Source organism: Chenopodium album, chromosome 2 (assembly GCF_948465745.1).
Source record: "Chenopodium album chromosome 2, dcCheAlbu1.1, whole genome shotgun sequence".
Taxonomy (NCBI): domain Eukaryota; kingdom Viridiplantae; phylum Streptophyta; class Magnoliopsida; order Caryophyllales; family Amaranthaceae; genus Chenopodium; species Chenopodium album.
In genome coordinates this window covers 8749450-8768782 of record NC_137835.1, presented here as the reverse complement: position 1 = coordinate 8768782, position 19333 = coordinate 8749450, and the positions used below count along the sequence as shown (strand labels likewise).

The following is a 19333-nucleotide window of genomic DNA, read 5'->3' as shown; positions in this document are numbered from 1 at the left end:
AGGTACTCCACAGTATATTTTTTTTTTGTTTTGTTTTTTTTGAAAAATTATAGCTATAATTATAAATATCACAAAATCATAAAAATACTTTGTATAGTACACGTATTATTACTTCCTCCGTTTTCTTTTAGATGCAACACACCCAGCACGGTAATTAAGAAAGGTGAGATTTACATGATATAATAAACTTTAAAATAGGATGAGTGGTTGTTAGGAGTGTAATTTAGTGAAAATAGTATAGTGCACCCGGGTGCACCATGCGCCCGGAAAGAACATTAAGCATATTTTAAAGAACATGGGGAAAAAAAAGAACATGCTATTATTTGAAAAAGAACATACATGTGTTTGACAAAAGAACATGTTTGTGTTTGACAAGAACGTGACATTACAAAGAACATAAAGTCTGTACAAAAAGAACATGTTATTTTTCATGGTTACTTGGGTGGTTGAACGTGTTTGAAAAAGAACATTATATTAGACAAAAAAGAACATGTTCGTGTTTGACAAAGATATAGGTGATCATTGGGCGGACCGGGGCAAGGTTAAAAAATCAGCTCACTTCTCGAGTCGGGCCAAGTTTTGGGCTGAAGTTTTTGTGCCCAAACCTGCCCAAAATGGTCCGGCCGTGCGGGCTTTTCGGGTTGAGTAAAAAAAATCAACTAAAATGCATAAAAACGCAATCCCAAACTCGCCCAAAAATTTAAATTTACGGGCTGGGTTCGACCCGATTTGGGGGCAAAAAAATTCTGCCCAAAACCCGTCCAAAATCAAGTCGGGTCAGTCTAACTTTGATCACCTCTAGCCAAAGAACATGAAGGCTTTACAAAAAGAACATGATAATACAGTAAAGAACATGTTTTTTTTCTAGTTACTCGGGTGAATTTTTTTTTTTTTTTTTTTTTTTTTTTTTATTTTTTAAATGTACATACATTAAAGAACATATTGTATAATATAAAGAACATATATTTCAAACTCAAAGAACATAATAATCAAATTTAAAGAACATATTATGTTCATGTTCTTTATAAATATCTATAATGATTTTTTTTTCGCCCATGTTCTTTTAAATATACCTAATGTTCTTTCCGGGTGCACCATGGGTGCACCAACCATACATTATAATTTAGTGGGTCATGTGCTTTAAATAAGGGAAATAGTATAGTTTTTTTCCTAAAGTAACTAACTTTTTATAGTGTGTTGCAAGTATTGTGACATTTGCTTTTTAGAGAAGTGTTGCACGTAAAAGAAAATGGAGGAAGTACTATTTTTCTCAAAAGCAGCACCCATTTTGTGAAACTTTCTCAAAAAACAATGATTTCGTGTTTTCGTCAAGGTCCCATCAAAGTCAAAAAGAGAGGCACATAAAAGAAAGAAATCAAAACACAACCAAAGCCAATTAAGTTCAATGCTTTTGTAACAACATAACATAACACAATAAAGCCTTCTGTTTTTGTTTCAATGCTTTTGTAACAACAACAACAACAACAACAACAGAACTCGTCAAAAGCGTGTCGCACGCCTTCTTCACTCCCCTGGCTAAGCTCCACCACCGAGTCACGGCTCAGTTCATCTTCTCTGAAAAATTCTGATGAAATTTTGAGAAAATGGAGGAAAATTCATCAATCATGTTGGAGCGTTATCGGCGTGATCGTCAGAAACTGCTTGAATTCATAATTTCATCATCAAATTTAATCAAACAAGTTCGTACTTCTTCTGGTCCCACACTTTCTCTCTCCGACATCAACCTTGATACTCTCAGTGCTGATTATGTTCTCAATTGCATCAACTCTGGTTTGTCTTTTATTCGTTTTTTTTTTAAATTTTGAATTTTTGCATTTTTTGTTGTTGTTATTGAATTTAAGCGTTAATTGGTCGATTTTTATTTAATTTGGTTTTGTAGGTGGTGTTTTGGATGTTGCTGAAGCGACAAATAGTTATTATCACGAGTTAGAGTACCCGACAATGGTATAGGATTTTAATTTTTATTTTAATTTTGAACCATTTGATTGTTTTATAATGAATGACATGGAAAATGATGTTATAGTTTTGATTTATGATAGTGAAAATTGTTAATTAGTCAATTTGTTTGTGTTATTTTTTGCTGGGTGTTTTTGATTGTGATTGTTTTTTCATTGTTTGTCTGTACACCATTTATCTGGTCAGATACTGCATACTGATATGAAAGGTACAAGGGATTGTATTTACTATTCTGGACTTTTCGTTGTTTATGGTATGCTGAACCGCGATTGTACAAGGGATTGTTTTACTGAAAGATACGTCGTCTTTATTGTAGATAGTTGTTGTAGATGTTAGTTGCAATTCATAAGTGCACAACTCCATACCTAACCTATTACAACTTTACAAGGCAATGACACACTTTTCTCCGACATTGTCGTAAGACTCAGAACCCTAGTGGTAGCACAAGTAGAATGCTGTCTATTCCTACCTTAACCCCAAAACAACCACACGAGTAGGCCACGATCTGGTCTATTGATAATGAAAGACTACTAGGTTAGTAGGTTAGTACTTAGTAGGAATTAGGATGGCAAGTGAGAGATATAACATAATCAATTGATTGATAAGCATAATCAATTTCTCAGACTTCTGACTTCTGACTTCTGACTTCTGAGCTCCTGCATCAGTGCTCTTCAACCTAATATATGAAAGAGAAGGGTACTTATGAACTATGAAGTATGACAGAATTAAAAATATATTGTAGCAGAAGTTTGATAAAACCTTAAAAAGTACTCATACAGAAGAATGAAACAATTGAGGTATACAAGCAGTGAGTTCCTTTAAGTAACAGCAGAGCAGAAAATGGGTAAGAATAATCAGGTATAGGAGATCCCCTAGCTCAGTGAGCACAGGCATAACTGATACCAAAACAATAATGGGGTAGATGAATATCCTAAGAGAGCCAAAGAGCTGATACCAATAGATTCGATAATGAGATGATCTTAAGGGAATAGACTCCGTCCATGGTTCAGTGGCCACCAGAGATAGTCTCTCAGCTCTGGCAAACTTCTAAGTGACTCAATTTGAAGAAAAATACGTTAAGACTTAAGATACCACAACATGACGACATGCATGACTTACATACTTCACTTTGACCATGATTGGTTATTTATTTGTAAAGATATACATAGTCAATTTGGATCTTGTTAGGTTTGTCTCAATATATAGTTTCAATATATGAACTTCTCTAATTTTTTTGTAATTTTACTAATTGACAATTAACAATATAAGGGTAAAAGTTGTTTCTTGACTAACATGCACAGTAAAAATGGAACAGAGAATAAAACACTGGAAGTATTAGATATTATTCTATGGGATACAGAATATAAGTACTCAAAATTGGTTGTTTTGAGAGAAATTTCTCATTTTTACTAGAAGGGGACGAAATTTAAATCTATTGGTCATTGGAATGTTGGTTTTTAAAGTGCCCGACTGATATACTCTTGTTATGCTCTTTAAGATTGTTTCTTTCATCTAGGTGAATCTTCAAAATTGGTGCTTTCAATGTAAATTTTGCCCCCAAACTCACAATGATTAACTTATAGATGTTTCTGTTGAATAAATTCCCAGCAGATCTATTCTCAATCAGGGAATTCTTTTTATACCCTCACAAAATCCCAGCTATCTATATCACCTCCTAAACGTCGGCCTCCTCCAGCTGGTGCTAGTGAGAAAAATAATGTCGCACCAAAGTCATCAATCCAAGCAGGACGAATATCTAATCACAAGGTTGCTTCAAGAAAAGACGAAAATGGGTTCAAGGTTGGAAATGTAATGACTAGACCCTCAAAGTCTTCTGAGAGTGGTGTTGTTCCTCTTTTAGGATTACCTCACTTACAAACAGGTGTGGTGCTGTCATACATTTATATTGTTCCTTAATATTTGCCTATATAAGGCTCAAATTTGCAAAATGATAACTCATTAAAGCATTCTATTTTCATAAACTATATTGGATTTGATAATGTATTGTTTGGGTTAATCTGATTATACATTATGAATATTGGCTCCTTTCCTTTAGAATTTGAAGTCTTGGATTTCTGTTTTTTAGACAACTCATATTTAGTTCTAGGGTTTCTGAAGGATTGTCTGAGGATGATTTGCGGGAATCAGCTTATGGAGTACTGGTGGCATCCTTAGCCTTTTCTAGGTATACATTTCCCCTTGCTTTTGTGTAAAAACTTTTATTTGCTGTATTATCAGCGGAGCTGGTTCTTTCGTATACAACCTTTGCCTTAATTTAGTAGTAATGACATTAATACTGTTGTTTACATGTTTTAGGATTGAAGTTATATGTGAACAAGATCGAAAAAAGGAAAAGTCTTCTAAACTTCTAGCAGGTTTGAAAGGAAAAAAGAGTAGAGAGGTGGTTTTGCAAGCTCAGTATCAAGATAGAAATTTGGAACTACTTAATACCATACGCACTCAAATGGAGGCAAGTTTCTCTACATATTTTCTTTTGACTTATTAGCTTTTGTAGCTTGTACTTGAATTCTTAATTTTTATGAGTTTTCATCAATTGTGTTGAATTAATTGCTCTCATGCATATAACACATATAAATCATCCACAATTCTTCTTTAACAAAGACTAAAAGATGGCAAATTAAGTTGTGAGTGTGTGTTAGGCTAAGCCCTTTAGACAGAATTAGTGGTTTACCCTGGGATTCGTGAGAGAGAGAGAAGAAAAGTAATGAGGAAGTAGCTAGTTCTAAGTCATAAAGTATTTAAGGGTGGGTCAATTTTTTCTTTTTCACTAGGTTAATTTAACAGTTGGTGCTGCATAATTAATTTTAAAGGGTACTCCATTCGTTATTTCTGGTTCTCTATAATAACTGTAGACAAAAAGATCAAGTAGAAGAGGAGGGAGAGACCATCTATGTATGGTACTTTTACTTATTGGAGGAGATAGAAAGACTGAGGAGTAAGTGATGTGCTAAGACATTTAAAAGAGTAGATGTAAATGAAAAGTGGGTTGAAAATAAAGAACGGGAGTAGTTGTTTTAAAAAGTGCCATCTATTAGTTTCAACAAATTATCTCTTTATTTATATTGTGAATGTATTCATTTATTTATCACAATGCACATGTATTGATCAAGTAGAAAAATTGTGCTCTTAGTGTAGATGATTTATTTGTAATTTTGCTTTAATTTTGATATTTCCCTTTTTAATTTTTCTTGATAGAATATCGAGTATTTTATGCTTGATAAATGCAGTATCTTTGATAGTGTTGGTGACTTTGATGTGTAGTCTGTGTATTCATATTCTTTGTGTTCTTTTGACAAAACTCAGTGCCTAGACTTTGATCTGTTCTTCATTAATTACAGCATGTAATATGTTTCTCATTCTGTTTTCCTGTATAGTATGTCAAGTATGGTACAAATTAGGTAAGTAATTTTAATAATAATAAAACCCTTTGCTGTTATCCATCTCTGATTGATGAAAGATTTACTAGGTTTCTGAAGCAATGGATTTATGCATCAGGCAATGCTTGACGCGATGCGCTTCAAGGTCATCATCTTCACAATTTGATGTTCTGCAAATTGTACTGGGCCTTATTAAGAGCATTACAAGATCAAATTTTTCAAATGAAAAATCTTATGTTCAATGGAAAAATAGACAGGTAAAGGGTATAAGAAGTGTATGCTTGCAACTCTCTGGTTTTAAAGATTTATGTTAGTGGGCATTCTATTTGTTAACATGGCTATATAGTGAATAATGAATTATGTTTTGATACTGACAATAAACTGATCTTGAGAAAGAAATCATATCTGGTTTGGTAGGGATTCATAGGGATGCCCTTGTACTGTTTTGGACCATTTACAACTCCAGCATATGAACTTGGAAGTTGAAAGGGGCATAAAGTATAGAGTTAGGTTGCCTGTTTGCTATTAAGTAGGTGCTTTGGGTGGAAAGGAACCAGGAGCTTTTGAGGTTGGGAGCCTCCTTTTAGTTATCTGGTTTCTTTTTTGGATTGATTTGGTGTATTTAGCTTGTCATTTGACTCCTGTTCATGGAGCAATTCTTGGCATATACAATTACTGATGTATTGCAAGATAGGAGCTCTTTTTCTGGTGGACTTCTGGTCCACTTCTTTGTAATTCTTCATTATCTTCTTTTGTAATGTTATTTCTCTTATCCAAAACAAGGGGAAAAAAAAGAAAGAAAGTTACGCTTTGAATATTAACTTACGTGAATGCTGTAAACCTAGACTTTGTTGGTTATAGTTTCTCTTATTTCAAATGAGCATGAAGAACCAGAAATTACTATCCACGTTCTTGCATGGTTTGATGAGGAATTGTCTTTGTTGGTCCATGTTAAGCTTTGTTGCCGTTTGCCTGTATGCATTGAGAGTTGGTGGCAAATGCTCCTCTTATTTTTCGGTAGGATTTATTATAATAAACTTAAACTGCTAGAATTTTAAGGACGGCCTTTTTAAGCCTTAGGCTCCACCCAAACATCCTGCCTACCTGACATTTTTAATTGATAAATTAGAAAATTAGAATACTTGGTTAGATTATATTTTAAATAAGTTTAGGATTGCAACTTCCTGAGCAACTCTTTTGTCACAGGCAAATATCATGGAAGAACTCTGTTGCCTTGGTCATTTGACGGAGGAATATACTACCATAAAATATTCTATTGGAAAGATAAGAAATGCAAGGGTATGGATTTTGATCAGTTATCTATCGTTCTTTGGTTGATTTCAGGCTTTCAGCAATTTTCATATCCAAGTAGTTAATGGGAGTACTTTGTCTTATTCAGGAATGGGATATGATGTCGCCCAGTGAACGAGCTGAGATTCTACATTCTATCAGTAATTCTGCTTCGAAAATCTTCCATAAGCCAGGATATGGAGAAGAAAGAAGCGACTTGCCTGGCGGTCACCACTTGAAAGTCCGGCTTTATGAGAAACTGCTTTCTTCAGTGTTTGACATTCTTGAAGAAGGACAAATTTTAGCGGTATCTGCTCACATTTTAATTTTCTGGCTTTTCTTATAGAGTTGTCTGTTAAGTATTACAATGAGAAGTAAAGTCCCTGTGATAAACATATACAGGAGGCGAATGAAATTCTGAAACTCATCAAACTGACCTGGTCTACTCTTGGGATCACTCAGATTATTCATGATGCATTGTATAGTTGGGTTCTCTTTAAGCAGGTATTTTACTATCATTTTTGCTTCGATTTTTTTATTGTGTTTGATGTATTCTGAGCTGTTCAGAATTCTCATACTTCTTAATGGCAATCTAGAACCTAAGTCATAGATGTTTCTTGAAGTCCATCTCATTTATTTGTATTGTAAAACTCTCTTGTAATGTAAATAACCGATTCTAGAATGGGAAGTAGAGTGGGTGAGGCAATGGTTAATCTTGGAGAAAATCTCTAGGGGAGCCAAAGAATTCTTGTAAGAACAATTTTAGTTGTTTAACCTGGTAACTTTTGCATTTTATCTCTTATTGCTGTAGAATTCTGCTTGATAATATACTCCATATTCTGGCAAGTTTTCTTATACATCCTTTAAAGAACTGTATTGACATTGCTTACACACTAAGCACAGCATGTCCTGAGAGAAGTTTTTTCGTCTGCCTTTTAAAAAACTTCATTGAGTTTGTTCTTCCCTTAGATATGAAATAAATTTATTTTTCTTAACCTTTTATCTTATGTAGTATGTTCAAACAGATAAGGAAGATCTGCTAGAGTACACAACTATCCAAATACAGAATGTCCAAGCTGCTGAATTTCTGTATGAAGAAGGGGAATGTTTGTTATGTACAACTGAATGGCGAGATAGTGTTGTTCGACTAAATTTGGTTCCAGCTATATTGCTCTCCATGCATATTTGGTGTGAGGGGAAACTACAAGACTATCATAGGCATTTTAGTCAGGTTAGTTATTTGGTATCAGTGTAATTCCAGTATAGTTTTGGAGTCATACTAGATGGATATGTGTTGTATTTATACGCTAACCAGGTATTGTGCCCTTGAATGCTAATTTGTTTGTTTTTTACTGTTAAAATTACAGACTTCTTCTATGTCATAGCCACTGTTGCCGATATATGATTTCTGTTTTATGTTTGGTGCTTTGACCTGAGTAATTTAACATGTATTGGTGCCATCACCTTTCAAATCTTTTTTTTATCCTAACATTAAGCTAACTTTGCAGAAACCATCCAAGTTTAAGAGGATATTGACCTTTGCAATGGCAACTGCAGTCTTTGATCTTAATGAATTTGGCAAGGTTAGTTATGGATCAATTGTTGTTAATTTTTTATTTATTTTAAAACATGTCGGAATTCTTAAGTTCTTCTTGCTTAAAATTTATATGCTTCTTCTCTACATAGATCTATTTGATATGCAGCTGTCTGTAATTGCCTTTTTTCCCCCAAGAAAATATTAACACCAGCGATTTTAATACTGGTTTTTAAGAGCATTATGTTTGATACAATAAATCTCTGATTTAATTATTTTTCTAATTGTCGTTTAAAGAAAATTTTCATGCTAGAAACAAGTTTATAATGCGTTTATCCATGATAAGTCTTCTCATACTATTTAGCTGGTATTATATTCTGAAATCACCGTTCTAATTTCACGTCTTCTTCTCCTTTATTTCACTATGCAGTTGACTAAAACAGATGGTTCCAAAAAAGATGCATCCAGACAAATAAAGATGTATGTGGAGAGCTCTGTTCAAGCAGCATACATGCTAGTGAGTCTGAATTGAATTATCTATTTATGTCAATTTGTCGTTCTTGGCTAACTTTTTTAAAAAACTTATTTTTAAAATAGGTTCTTGATGGTTTGGATCTCAAATCAGATATAGAGAGGATGCATCCGTTGGCATTACTTGCAAATGCTGTAAAATTGGTTGCTGAGAAAGAATTTTCTGTTTTTAGCCCTGTATTACATTTGTGGTGTCCTGAAGCTGGGATGATTTCAGCCACACTATTACATCAACACTTTTGGGAAAGATTGGTATTTTATGTTATTATAATTTATAATTAATAGTTATATAATTAATAGTATTAGTTTATCTTTTTTGTATATTTTTATGTAATCTGACTGGTTCGTTCCCCCCCCCCCCCCCCCCCCCCTCCTCTCCGATAAATAGAGACCATTTATTCAGGGCATATCGAGTCTCTCTCAAGATGTCAAATTGGTTCTTTCTGCTGCTCATATGCTGGATCGGGAGCTGACTCAACTCTATTCTTTCAGCTTTAATGGGAATAGCTTACATCAGCCTTTCAAAGTTGATTTGGATCATTTTCAGGTGAGGGTACTTGTGTAATCTTTGGTACAGGAATCCCATAGATTGCTGTTTTAATGCATATAGAATCTATGCTCCGGTGATCCTTTCCCTTCCCTTCTCAACCAATTGTTTATTTCATCTTGAATTCCTCTAAGGCTAAGCGCATTCTAGTTATATCATATATGGAGGAGTACCTTATATCTGTTTGGAGTATTGGAGCTAGCCATCTAATTGCATTCCATTATAGATACTTCTGTATCCTGTGGGTTTCCTGGTTGGCAGTAAACATCGACTCTTTTTAGATGCCAATTTCTTGTACGTCTGCAAAACTGAAAGAGATGGGCGTAATAGGAATTAAATAGGACCTGTTCTTTAAGTTATTGATTACTTAAAATTATTGGAGGAAAAGTATCTTATAAATTTCATTTAATTTGGCAGATTGGAGATGTCTCTGCTTCACTTATTCTTGATTGGTCAATATCTCAACATGCATATATACTGGACTGGATTGCCCGTGTCTTTGATCTTGAGGTTCGTATCTAACTTATATGTGTAATTTCAATGAGATACTATTGAATTGGGTGTAATGTAGTTATGCATCATGTGTACCTTTTTCTTTTTTCATTACCCTTGCTTTTATTTGTGCAATGTTTCATTCTGAGTCTTTGAGAAGCAACCTCTCAACTATTTTACCTGGTCTATGAAAAAAGTGCGCACTATTGGACCTCCATTGGATTTGCCAACAGGGGTGGATGTTATTGCTCATTGCTGTATCAATATGGAAATCTATAAGCCAATAATTGTGGTAGGATTTGAAAAAAAAATAATAATAATAATAATTCTAGATATGATATCTTATTGCTGAATATATTATGTTTCATCTGTTACTACGATTTTGTAAAACCATGAAAGATGTTCTATCTATAGATCTATTTTGACTGATATGATTAGGCTGTGTTTATTATGTGAGCTGCATCTATTGAAGTGCAAGAACTAGAGGTTTTTTCCTCAAGTAAATTGACTTTTCGATTTTTGCAGTTGTGGGAACCTTTGACATCTCAAAAGAAACATGCAGGATCTGTTGTTGAAGTATTTAGGATGATTGAGGAGGTAAATCTGTCTGGATATTTTTTAATTTGATTACTTTTGTGAAATCTTGTTTAAGCTTCACAATGAAGCAAATATAGAATTTAGGAAGAAGACCTGTGAATATTTCAACAAGGCCTTCCACGATTTCGGGGCCACAATTCTTCTGTTAATTGATGTTGTCCAGTGTATACTAGCACAGTAGTTTTAACATATTGAATAACAAGACAGAGCTTATAAAAGCTATACTGCTGCAAAATTAGATTCCCTTGACTTGAATTTTTAGGAACTGCTCCCTCCATTCCCTAAAGTTCCACTCAGTTGTTTTACGTTCTTGTTTAGTTGTTTCTATGGAAAAGTGAGCGGGTGTAAGAAAAAGATGGATCAAGAGAAGAGAGATGGAGTAAAAGTTGAGTGGGTTATTTTTTTTTTGTAGGGGTAAGGTGGACTAGGTGGTAATATGGAGTTGAATAAAATATAATAAATTAAAAGTGAGCTAAAATATGCTTCCTCCGTTTTCTTTTACTTGCAACACAACTTTAAGGCACGCACTTTAAGGAGGTGAATAGAGAAGGTAAAGAAAATCAACATAATTTTAACACCGAGATTAGGGAAGGGTTGGACATTATATGTGTAAATTTCTTTGATTAATTTGTCCATTTACATTATCTAATCTCTTCCTAAATGTGCGTGTCAAGTAAGAGAAAACAAAGGAAGTATGAAACAACCTAAAACGGAAAGTGAGTCAAACTTTCAAGTGTGTAGAGAGTAATAACTAAGAAGTTTATACACATAAAAAGTAGGGTGGATTCAAGATATCTCAAAAAAGCTTCCTAGTGACTAACCAGACAAGGTTTCCATTTTGTTTTTGTATCAGTGTGCCTGTGTAAATTTCTAGTCCCCTTGTCTTTTTATGTTCTGTTTTATATGGTTTATAATCTCGTCCCTATGTTACTAAATCTTTGTTTTTGATATTTTCAGACGGTGGATCAGTTCTTTGGGTTGAATCTTCCTGTGAATATCACACATTTACAAGCTTTACTTTCTCTAATCATCCACAGCTTGGATTCTTATTTGTCCAAAATGGGTTGCCAATTAGGTAATACTTGCAGAAGAATATGCCTGTTAGGCTGCAATTAGTAACTTGTAGACAATGCTTTTGCAGTTTGTTTTTTCCTTATTATTTAGTGCTTTATAATGTGCTCTTTAAATCGGTTTTTTTTTTTTTTTTTTTTTTTTTGTATGATAAAAACATGCTGGAACTTTCTTTTTTACTTCTGGTTGAAGGATCTGAAGTGATGCCAAACATGATATGTTGCACTTGATTTAGGTCATAACTGATAAGTCATGCCTTTGAGAAAATTTGGACACTATCCAGAAGTTTTAATAGAAGGCACTCACATCCTTCAAGGTTAATCTTTAACGGTTTAACATTTAACTGTTAAATTCTCTGATTGTATCGATGAAATGGTGGAGAGAAATATTAGGAAGTAGAGTACGATATAATACAACTCTACCGTAGGTTCCCCACAGCCTGGATAAAGGAGAAGGGTTATGGTTGACAGCCGGTGTAAAACTTTGTCACATTGCTTGACATGTGCTACAGTAATTGAGAGTAGTACTAGGATGGGTGACCTCCTATTAAATCCTCATATTGGTTCATGTAACCGACCCCACTTATGTGATTAAGGCGTTTAAGCAGCAGAAGAAGAAGAGAGTACAATATAATGCAAATATTGAAATATACTCCCTCCGTTTTTAAATACTTGCTCCATTTCCTTATTTGGAAAGCTTTTACAATATTTAATTCATTTCTCTCAACTAATGGACCTAACATAAATCATATTTTACTAATTTCATATTCTCTCTCCTCTAATTCTTTCAAACTACTTTTGCTTTTTACAATTTTTTATTCTTCCACCTACCCCACTACCTCTATATATATTTTTTTCTCCAATTTCTCCTAAAATTCCGTGCATGGAGAAATGGAGCAACTATTTAAAAACAGAGGGAGTACAATTAAATTTATGTAAGATTCAATATGTTTTAAGGGAAATTAGGTTAAATCTTGATCTATAAAACACAGGGACCTTATATTTTAATAGAGGAAAATGGTTTTAAGTTTTAGTTTATATCTCTGATTGTATTGTTGACCACCGTTCTTTCTAATTGTTTTTTTTTTTCGCTGACTTTGTTCATTCTTATTTCATCTGTCTTGTTTTGCTTGATGATTTCCATTTTATTAGCTGATTCTTCTCTCTTCCATCATTGAGATTTGGCTGTGATATTATGCAGTTGAGAAGAGCCACCTTTATCCATCAACTCCATCACTGACACGGTATGAGGAATCTTTGGTTACCATCCCTAGAAAAAAGATGGTTGAGCTCAAGATCTTGGATGATAATACTATTACTACCCTGAATCAGTTGACCTTACCCAAGCTCTGTATCAGACTGAATACTCTTCAAGTGAGTTTCATCCTACTTCCCAATTCCCACCCTCTCCCTCACTCCCCCCCCCCCCCCCTCCTCCCTCCCCCAGTTAAAATAATAATAATAATAACGTAAAAAAAAAAAAAAAAAAAAATAGCAGGCATAAATTATTTGGTGAAGATTATAAGTCATATTTTAAAAGCATTTTTCAATTTTAATATATGGAATATAAGAAACTAAGAGAGTTTCACAAAAGTTCGTTTTATACTTTTGAGTCTGGTATCACTTTTTATGTGCTATTTTTTGCTTATTATGTTTTGGTATTTTACGATGATCTACAACGGTTGAATGTATCAATATAAACTTGCATGATATTTGATACTAGATCTCTAGTAAATGTTTAGCTCCACTTATTGGATTATTTCTCATATTTCTATTCAATTCAACTATAGAAAGCTGGTTATATTGTTGTCTCAGTTTCTATTCAATTTAGTGAGTGAAGAGGTATTTGACTGTAGAGTGTAGACTTTCCTCAACTTCACCGCAATTTATAACGTAGGAGAAACTAAGCAATATGAATGGAAAATATCTGCTTGTAGTTGTGTTACATTTTTTTACTCTTGTTTCTATTCCAGATATTCACACTGAAATTTGGAGGGGATTATGGCTCTGTTCTATGATCCAAAAAAGCTTTGATTTAGTTCTTTATCATGTTAGCTGTTGAATATTTTGTTTTTGAGTTGTTTGCTTGTTTCATCACTGACTTTTCTACTGTTAATACTGTTCATTTTCATATTTGTTACTTGAATTCCTGTTTCCTTCAGGACTTACACTTCTGTTATCAATTTTTATACTACATTGCCTTTATTAAGATGTTTTCCATATCCGTGTACAGTATATCAGAAATCAAATTGTTATATTGGAAGATGGCATGAGGAAGTCATGGGGACTTGTCAGACCAGCTGTGAAGCGAAGATGGTGTAAGCGCTTGGACATCTCTTGTTATTTTTTTATTGATACCTTTTGCTTTAATAATACATGTCTAAGTCTTTTAATTTGGAGCCACTCTGCCTGGTGAACAGAGAGGGGGGATGGAGGAAGGTGAGGACGGGGGTGGGTTTGGGCTGTCTTATAAGTATGGAATTCAGGTTTTGACTTTTTGAATCACATGGTGCTCACTTGTATTGTGCCAACTGACTCTAGAGGCTTAAGGCTGACTGGCTGAGTGCTATATCGGTGAAATCCAAAGAACATAAAACATTTTTAATCTTTATTATTGTTGTTTCACACGTGAAGAGACTTCTAGAAACTAAAGATTATGCTCAGATTAAATGGTGGGATAAGAAGTACAATGGTTTAAAGGCCATATATTTAGAGGAGAAGACTGGGACTGAAACTTGTTATATAGCTGGCTTGCTGGATATCATAATGTTGTAGTTGATGGACCCACATTGTTTTTATTTTTTAGTTGATTCACTAATAAAACCCTTGTAGCTTATGCTATTTTCATATTATGGAACTTTCTATGTGTATTGCGCAGTTAACATTGTAGAAGAAGAAACTCCTGAAATCTTGGAGAGAACTATGAGTGAAGAATCAATTGATGAATTATTTGCGACAACATTTGATGGTATTAGAACCAGTATCACAGATGCTATTGCCAAACATATTGACTTCACGGGTGAGATATAAACTCTTAAAAGTTATGTCTTAAATGGTAATAAACTTTCATAGTTGCATGATTTTTGTAATGATTTATTTGACGAGGTGCCCCTAACGTTTTAAGCCTACGATCCGAATTTTTACTAATGCACTATATACTATATACCTAGCGGTTTACAAATAAAATTACCCAGTGCCCTAATGAGCAATTGATGTTTACTTCTGTTATCTAATATCACCTAACCAGTTAACGCCTTATTAGCTTAACCTCCATGTTAACAATATACCATAACTTTCACTTGACCCAGAATTGTCAATATTTACATCCCTTCTGTCACATCATGATTGAGAACTTCTGCTTCCACTCCTTAGTATATAACTTTATATAATCTATCATTCATTCATTCATTCAAAACACCACTGAATTACTATTTTTTTTTATTTAGAACTGTCTTTCTGTATTACTTGTCACAAAACCTTGAAAAAATATAATGGAAATGGAGTTTTACTTTTAAAGATGATTGATACTTAATAAACTATTAAAAGAAAATAAAGTCCTACTTTGAAATAGTATGCGCATTGCCTGTTATTCATACTTTTTTTTTTTGGGGGGGGGGGGGGGGGGGTTACGTTGCCTTTTGTAATTTAAGTGACTGATGCTTTTGTATGTTGCAAAAGAGCTTTATGATTACTTTGTATATAATCCTACAATAAAATTTCTTCATATTACATTTCGTAATGTTAGCAGTGACTAGAAATTGTGCTGTTGCTGACCTCAGTTTTCATGTTCAATTAACACACATTTATTGGTTATGCAGGAACAAAAGCTGTATTCTGGGACCTTAGAGAGGAATTCCTTTTCCAATTATATCGTGGTGGTGTTGAAAAAGCTCGTATGGATTCTGTGCTTCCCAGTGTTGATTCTGTAAGTAATTGAGCAATTTTTTATTTCTTTTTCTTTCTTTACGTGCAAGCCTATATTCTGCTCCAAGAGCCTCCAACTGAATAAAGGTTATGAAATGCACTGATGAAGCATTTTTACTCAGTTACGGAGTAACAATTTGCATTTCATGTTGAGTACTATTCAGTTGTTAATTTGATCAATCAATTGTATGCTTGAGTGATAGTTACAGCTTACAATATGAGATGCATTGATGTAGGTGCTGAACCAAATATGTGGATCAGTTGATGACACCGTCAGGGATCCTGTGATTTCCAGTATATTTCATGCATCATTGGTATGCTCTGAAGCTCTATTAGCTCTGGTATCTATTCTCCTTGTTTTTCATGCTTCTGATTTTTCTTGCTTTGTTCAGGAAGGTTACCTTTGGGTATTGTTAGATGGAGGACCTTCACGTGCATTTTCTGATTCAGATATCATATTGATGGAGGATGATTTGAGAGCACTACAGGTATTTGATGTCTCTTTTTCTAGTTGGTCCAATTTTCTCAGTTTTCTTTTAAATTTTTTTTAGAATTTGGGGGGGGGGGGGGGGGGTGGTTTAATATCTCCTTTTCTGTTGCAATTGAACAGCTTCTTCTCAGATTTTTTTTCCTCTCTGTGATTCTGTGTATGTGTGTTTTGGGTGGGTGGGGGGGGGGGGGGGAAGCAGGGTAGTTAATGGGATCTTATCACATAATTTCTCTTATTAAATGGCCCAATTAAGCAGTATAATGAAAGATGTATTGTTTATTGCTAATTTGTGACTAGTGTTTTATTTTAACAATTATCTACAATTACGAAAGAGACTTAGGGCCTGTTTTCTTACGTTGAATTTCAGTTCAGTTCAGCTCAGCTCAGTTCAGCTCACTTCAGTTCAGTTTAGCTCCTAATTTCCTTCTCTTCTAAAATATTCATTTCAGTTCAGTTCAGTTAAGCTCAGTTCAGTTCAATTCAGCTCCTAATTTCCTTCTCTTATAAAATATTCATTTCAGTTCAGTTCAGCTCAGCTCAATTCAGTTCAGTTCAGTTCAGCTGAGTTCAGTCAATGAGAACAGGCCCTTAGTGGCAGTGAAATTCTGAAGCAGACTACATATCTTTTTAATTGTCTAGAAGAAAGTAGGTAGAGATCTATATTACTCGGACTTGGACTTGGATACCCAATACCCATGTCCGACTCGGGTACATGTCTAAAGACATGTCCGACTCTGCTATTTTGTTATCTTTTTCCATGATGTTGAACCAAATTGAAGTGGCCAAGTGTTGTATCCCTGTCCGAGGGTCAAGGGTCTTACATGGGTACTTGAGGTTAAATGAATAGTATGAGTAACATAGGAGGAGATGCAACAGAAATAGATGTGTGCATTTGTCTTTTAGCTGCTTAATCTTTGTTTTTCCTCTTTGAACCCAGGGGAATTGGGGGTTTAATTTTGCTTGCTTGGACGTTTGATATGACATATGTTCCGTTTTGTAGGATTTCTTTGTGGCTGAAGGAGAAGGTCTTCCTCGTTCTACAGTAGATCGAGCAGCGAAGTTTGCTCATCAAGTGTTAAGCTTGTTTTCCCTTCAGGTTTGATGGTGGTCTTGAGAATTTGAGGTACATGTTGGTTGAGTTGCTTAAAAAATTAATACTCAAGTTGTTTCTTCTTGCCCATTCTTGATCCTTTGCAGACTAGTAGCGTTATCCAAATGCTAATGAATGCAAGTGAGCACATCTCAACTAGGGTTCAGTCAGGTGATCACAGTCGTAGATCACTGGATGATGCTAATACTTTGATACGAATATTATGTCACAAAAAGGACACAGAAGCTTCAAAGTTTCTTAAGAGGCAGTACCGGCTCCCACCATCCTCAGGTGACTCTCTCTTGTACTCTGTATGAATTAGAATATATAAGCATAATCTAGGATATTGATAATTACAGTTATAGTTGGTTTAAGCTACTAGTAAATGGGTGGAATGAGATCAGTTGGTTGTTGCCAGGAAGCATTCTTTTCCCTTCTTGACCACGTTAGTGTGCAATGGTCACAAGCAGTCTCCTCGCTGTGTGTGGATTAGTATGACAGGAAAAGGTCATTGTACATAAAATATTTCTCTAGCGCTGCTCTGGTTTCTTTGCTTTCCTCCTTACTGAGGATTTTTTTTTTCTTTTTAAACTACGTAATTGAATTTTTCTCTTTGCTCTTGATGGTCTCATTGTTATAGTGTTATTTGCCTTTTATTTACTACATTCATATTTCAATGACTGTCTATCGTTATGGTTTCGGTTCGTAAACTCTTAAGAGAGGTACGCTGACTGATTGTCACTGTATGTTGTATGCAGAATACGAAGAAAATCCTAAAAATGAATCTACATCAAGTTCAGCCATATTTTCAGATCTGCTAAAAAGAAGTGCATCATTTCGGTTTCCAGAAACAGGACATAGTAGCTTCAAATCATTGAAGAAGAAATTCCAAGAAGCATGGTGAGAGAAGGTCCGGCTTTGATGCTGAGGGGTATACATTATGATATTTTGGGCTTAAGGTAATATTTGGTTTTTTGTTGGTGTATAGTTTATGGGTGTATGTGACGGGAGAAGTAATAAACAAAATTATTATTCCTAAAAGTGTATTTCCTTTCTTAGTTGGACTAACTGGAATCATTTTTATGTTTAGGCAGTATTGTGACACAAAGTCTCTTTTCCTTTATTTCTCCTCAGAGTACATGCTTCGCTTCTTTGCAAACAGTGGCTGTCTGTCTTATATATCCTATGTGAGTGACTGCCAATAACTTCCAACGAGGAGCAGCTTGATGCAACTTGATTGTATCTTTGACAAATGGTGTGAAAACTCCAATCTTGCTGGAACAAAGACGAGGTTCAGTATAGCTTAGTTGCAAGATGAGACGATTTAAGGTTATCAAGTCTTGCTATAGTTAGTTGGTGAAGATTTTGTGTATAATGTCCTGAGGTTGATCAATTTGAGATAATCAATAGGACGTGTTAACATTGGGGTTCATTTCTTCTACAACCCCTCTAAAGTGATGTTGTAACAGTTATTAGCAAAAATCAGCTAATAACAAGCAGGAGATCGGATACCGGATACAGAATATGAGCAAAAATTGAGTCCACAATTTTTGTGTCAATTGTTTTTTATTGTAGATTTTGCCAAAAACTGTTATTCATATACCGGTTGAGGATACAGTTGAGATAGGTATTAGATGTAGCTTCTGTTAGTTCTGCAAGGCTTCTTTCTGGTGTATTGTTTATCTTTTTAGGTCTGTTTTAGTTTGATAAATGTGTGTAATAAAGTTTTCATATAGCGCAAATTTTACATTTTTTAAATGATGCCAAATTGCCAATCTGTTATCAGTTAGATTGTAAATCTCTATGGCCTGGATTAATTGTTACGTTGATATACATTGATTGCGGCTGAAGGTGAAAAGAACCTTCCTATGTTGCTGTTGCGATAATATCACTGTCATACTCATATGTGGTTATTTATGATGAATTAGAGTTGGAGGAAACTTCCGATGTCATTAAGCCAGCAGGATGCTAATTTGTCAATGACATGGAGTCTAGCTAATTGTCTAACGGTTAGATCATTATTATGATGAAAATGTTGATACTGTTTCTAGCCCATATATTTCTGCTATTTGTAGTTAACTTTAATCTAATTTGGGTTTGGGGTGATGAAGCTCATATACAAATTACAAACACACCTGTAAATCTGTTATATACCAACTACAAGTTTTTGTGATTGGTTTGCATTATTCTGGTATAAATTTTATGTAAACAATTTTGATGTTAAAATTCATGTAAGAAGGGTTAACAATGACACTAGTCCCACTTTCTTCTCCAATTTGTAATCACATTAGCTCTTCATATCCCCTTATCCGTATCTCTAAACGGCCTGGAGTTCAAGTTATGAATTACCCTATCTTTCGAGATTGCTAGAGTTTTAGAGAATCTCTAAGGAC

General features: G+C 34.4%; 1 protein-coding gene across 3 annotated transcripts; it reads left to right on the top strand.

Annotated features, from left to right (window-relative positions):
- Positions 1-1410: 1410 nt before the first annotated feature.
- Positions 1411-18757, top strand: LOC145582362 (protein unc-13 homolog). 3 transcript variants are annotated; one of them, XM_081639373.1, is made up of 27 exons: positions 1422-1791; positions 1901-1965; positions 3589-3859; positions 4096-4162; positions 4294-4447; positions 5465-5632; positions 6582-6674; positions 6775-6972; positions 7068-7169; positions 7678-7896; positions 8174-8248; positions 8630-8716; positions 8797-8982; positions 9119-9277; positions 9695-9787; positions 10295-10366; positions 11324-11441; positions 12638-12810; positions 13670-13754; positions 14315-14455; positions 15255-15361; positions 15597-15674; positions 15753-15848; positions 16851-16946; positions 17048-17231; positions 17699-17899; positions 18035-18757. In XM_081639373.1, the coding sequence occupies exons 1-26, from the start codon at positions 1605-1607 to the stop codon at positions 17842-17844; spliced, it is 3420 nt and encodes a 1139-aa protein (XP_081495499.1). In that variant the 5' UTR covers positions 1422-1604; the 3' UTR covers positions 17845-17899; positions 18035-18757. The 3 variants fall into 3 exon arrangements, with proteins under 3 accessions (XP_081495505.1, XP_081495499.1, XP_081495491.1); XM_081639365.1 differs by having other exon boundaries at positions 1424-1791; positions 18075-18756; XM_081639379.1 differs by lacking the exons at positions 17048-17231; positions 17699-17899; positions 18035-18757 and having other exon boundaries at positions 1411-1791; positions 15757-15848; positions 16851-16904.
- Positions 18758-19333: the final 576 nt, after the last annotated feature.

What these genes read in the sequence shown, in the direction of transcription:
- LOC145582362 (XM_081639373.1), top strand. Translation starts at nt 1,605, where the DNA reads ATGGAGGAAAATTCATCAATCATGTTGGAGCGTTATCGGCGTGATCGT. An exon ending in GCATCCTTAGCCTTTTCTAG is followed by an intron (nt 4,163 to 4,293) that starts GTATACATTTCC and finishes TACATGTTTTAG; the next exon opens with GATTGAAGTTATATGTGAAC. An exon ending in TTCAAGCAGCATACATGCTA is followed by an intron (nt 8,717 to 8,796) that starts GTGAGTCTGAAT and finishes TTTTTAAAATAG; the next exon opens with GTTCTTGATGGTTTGGATCT.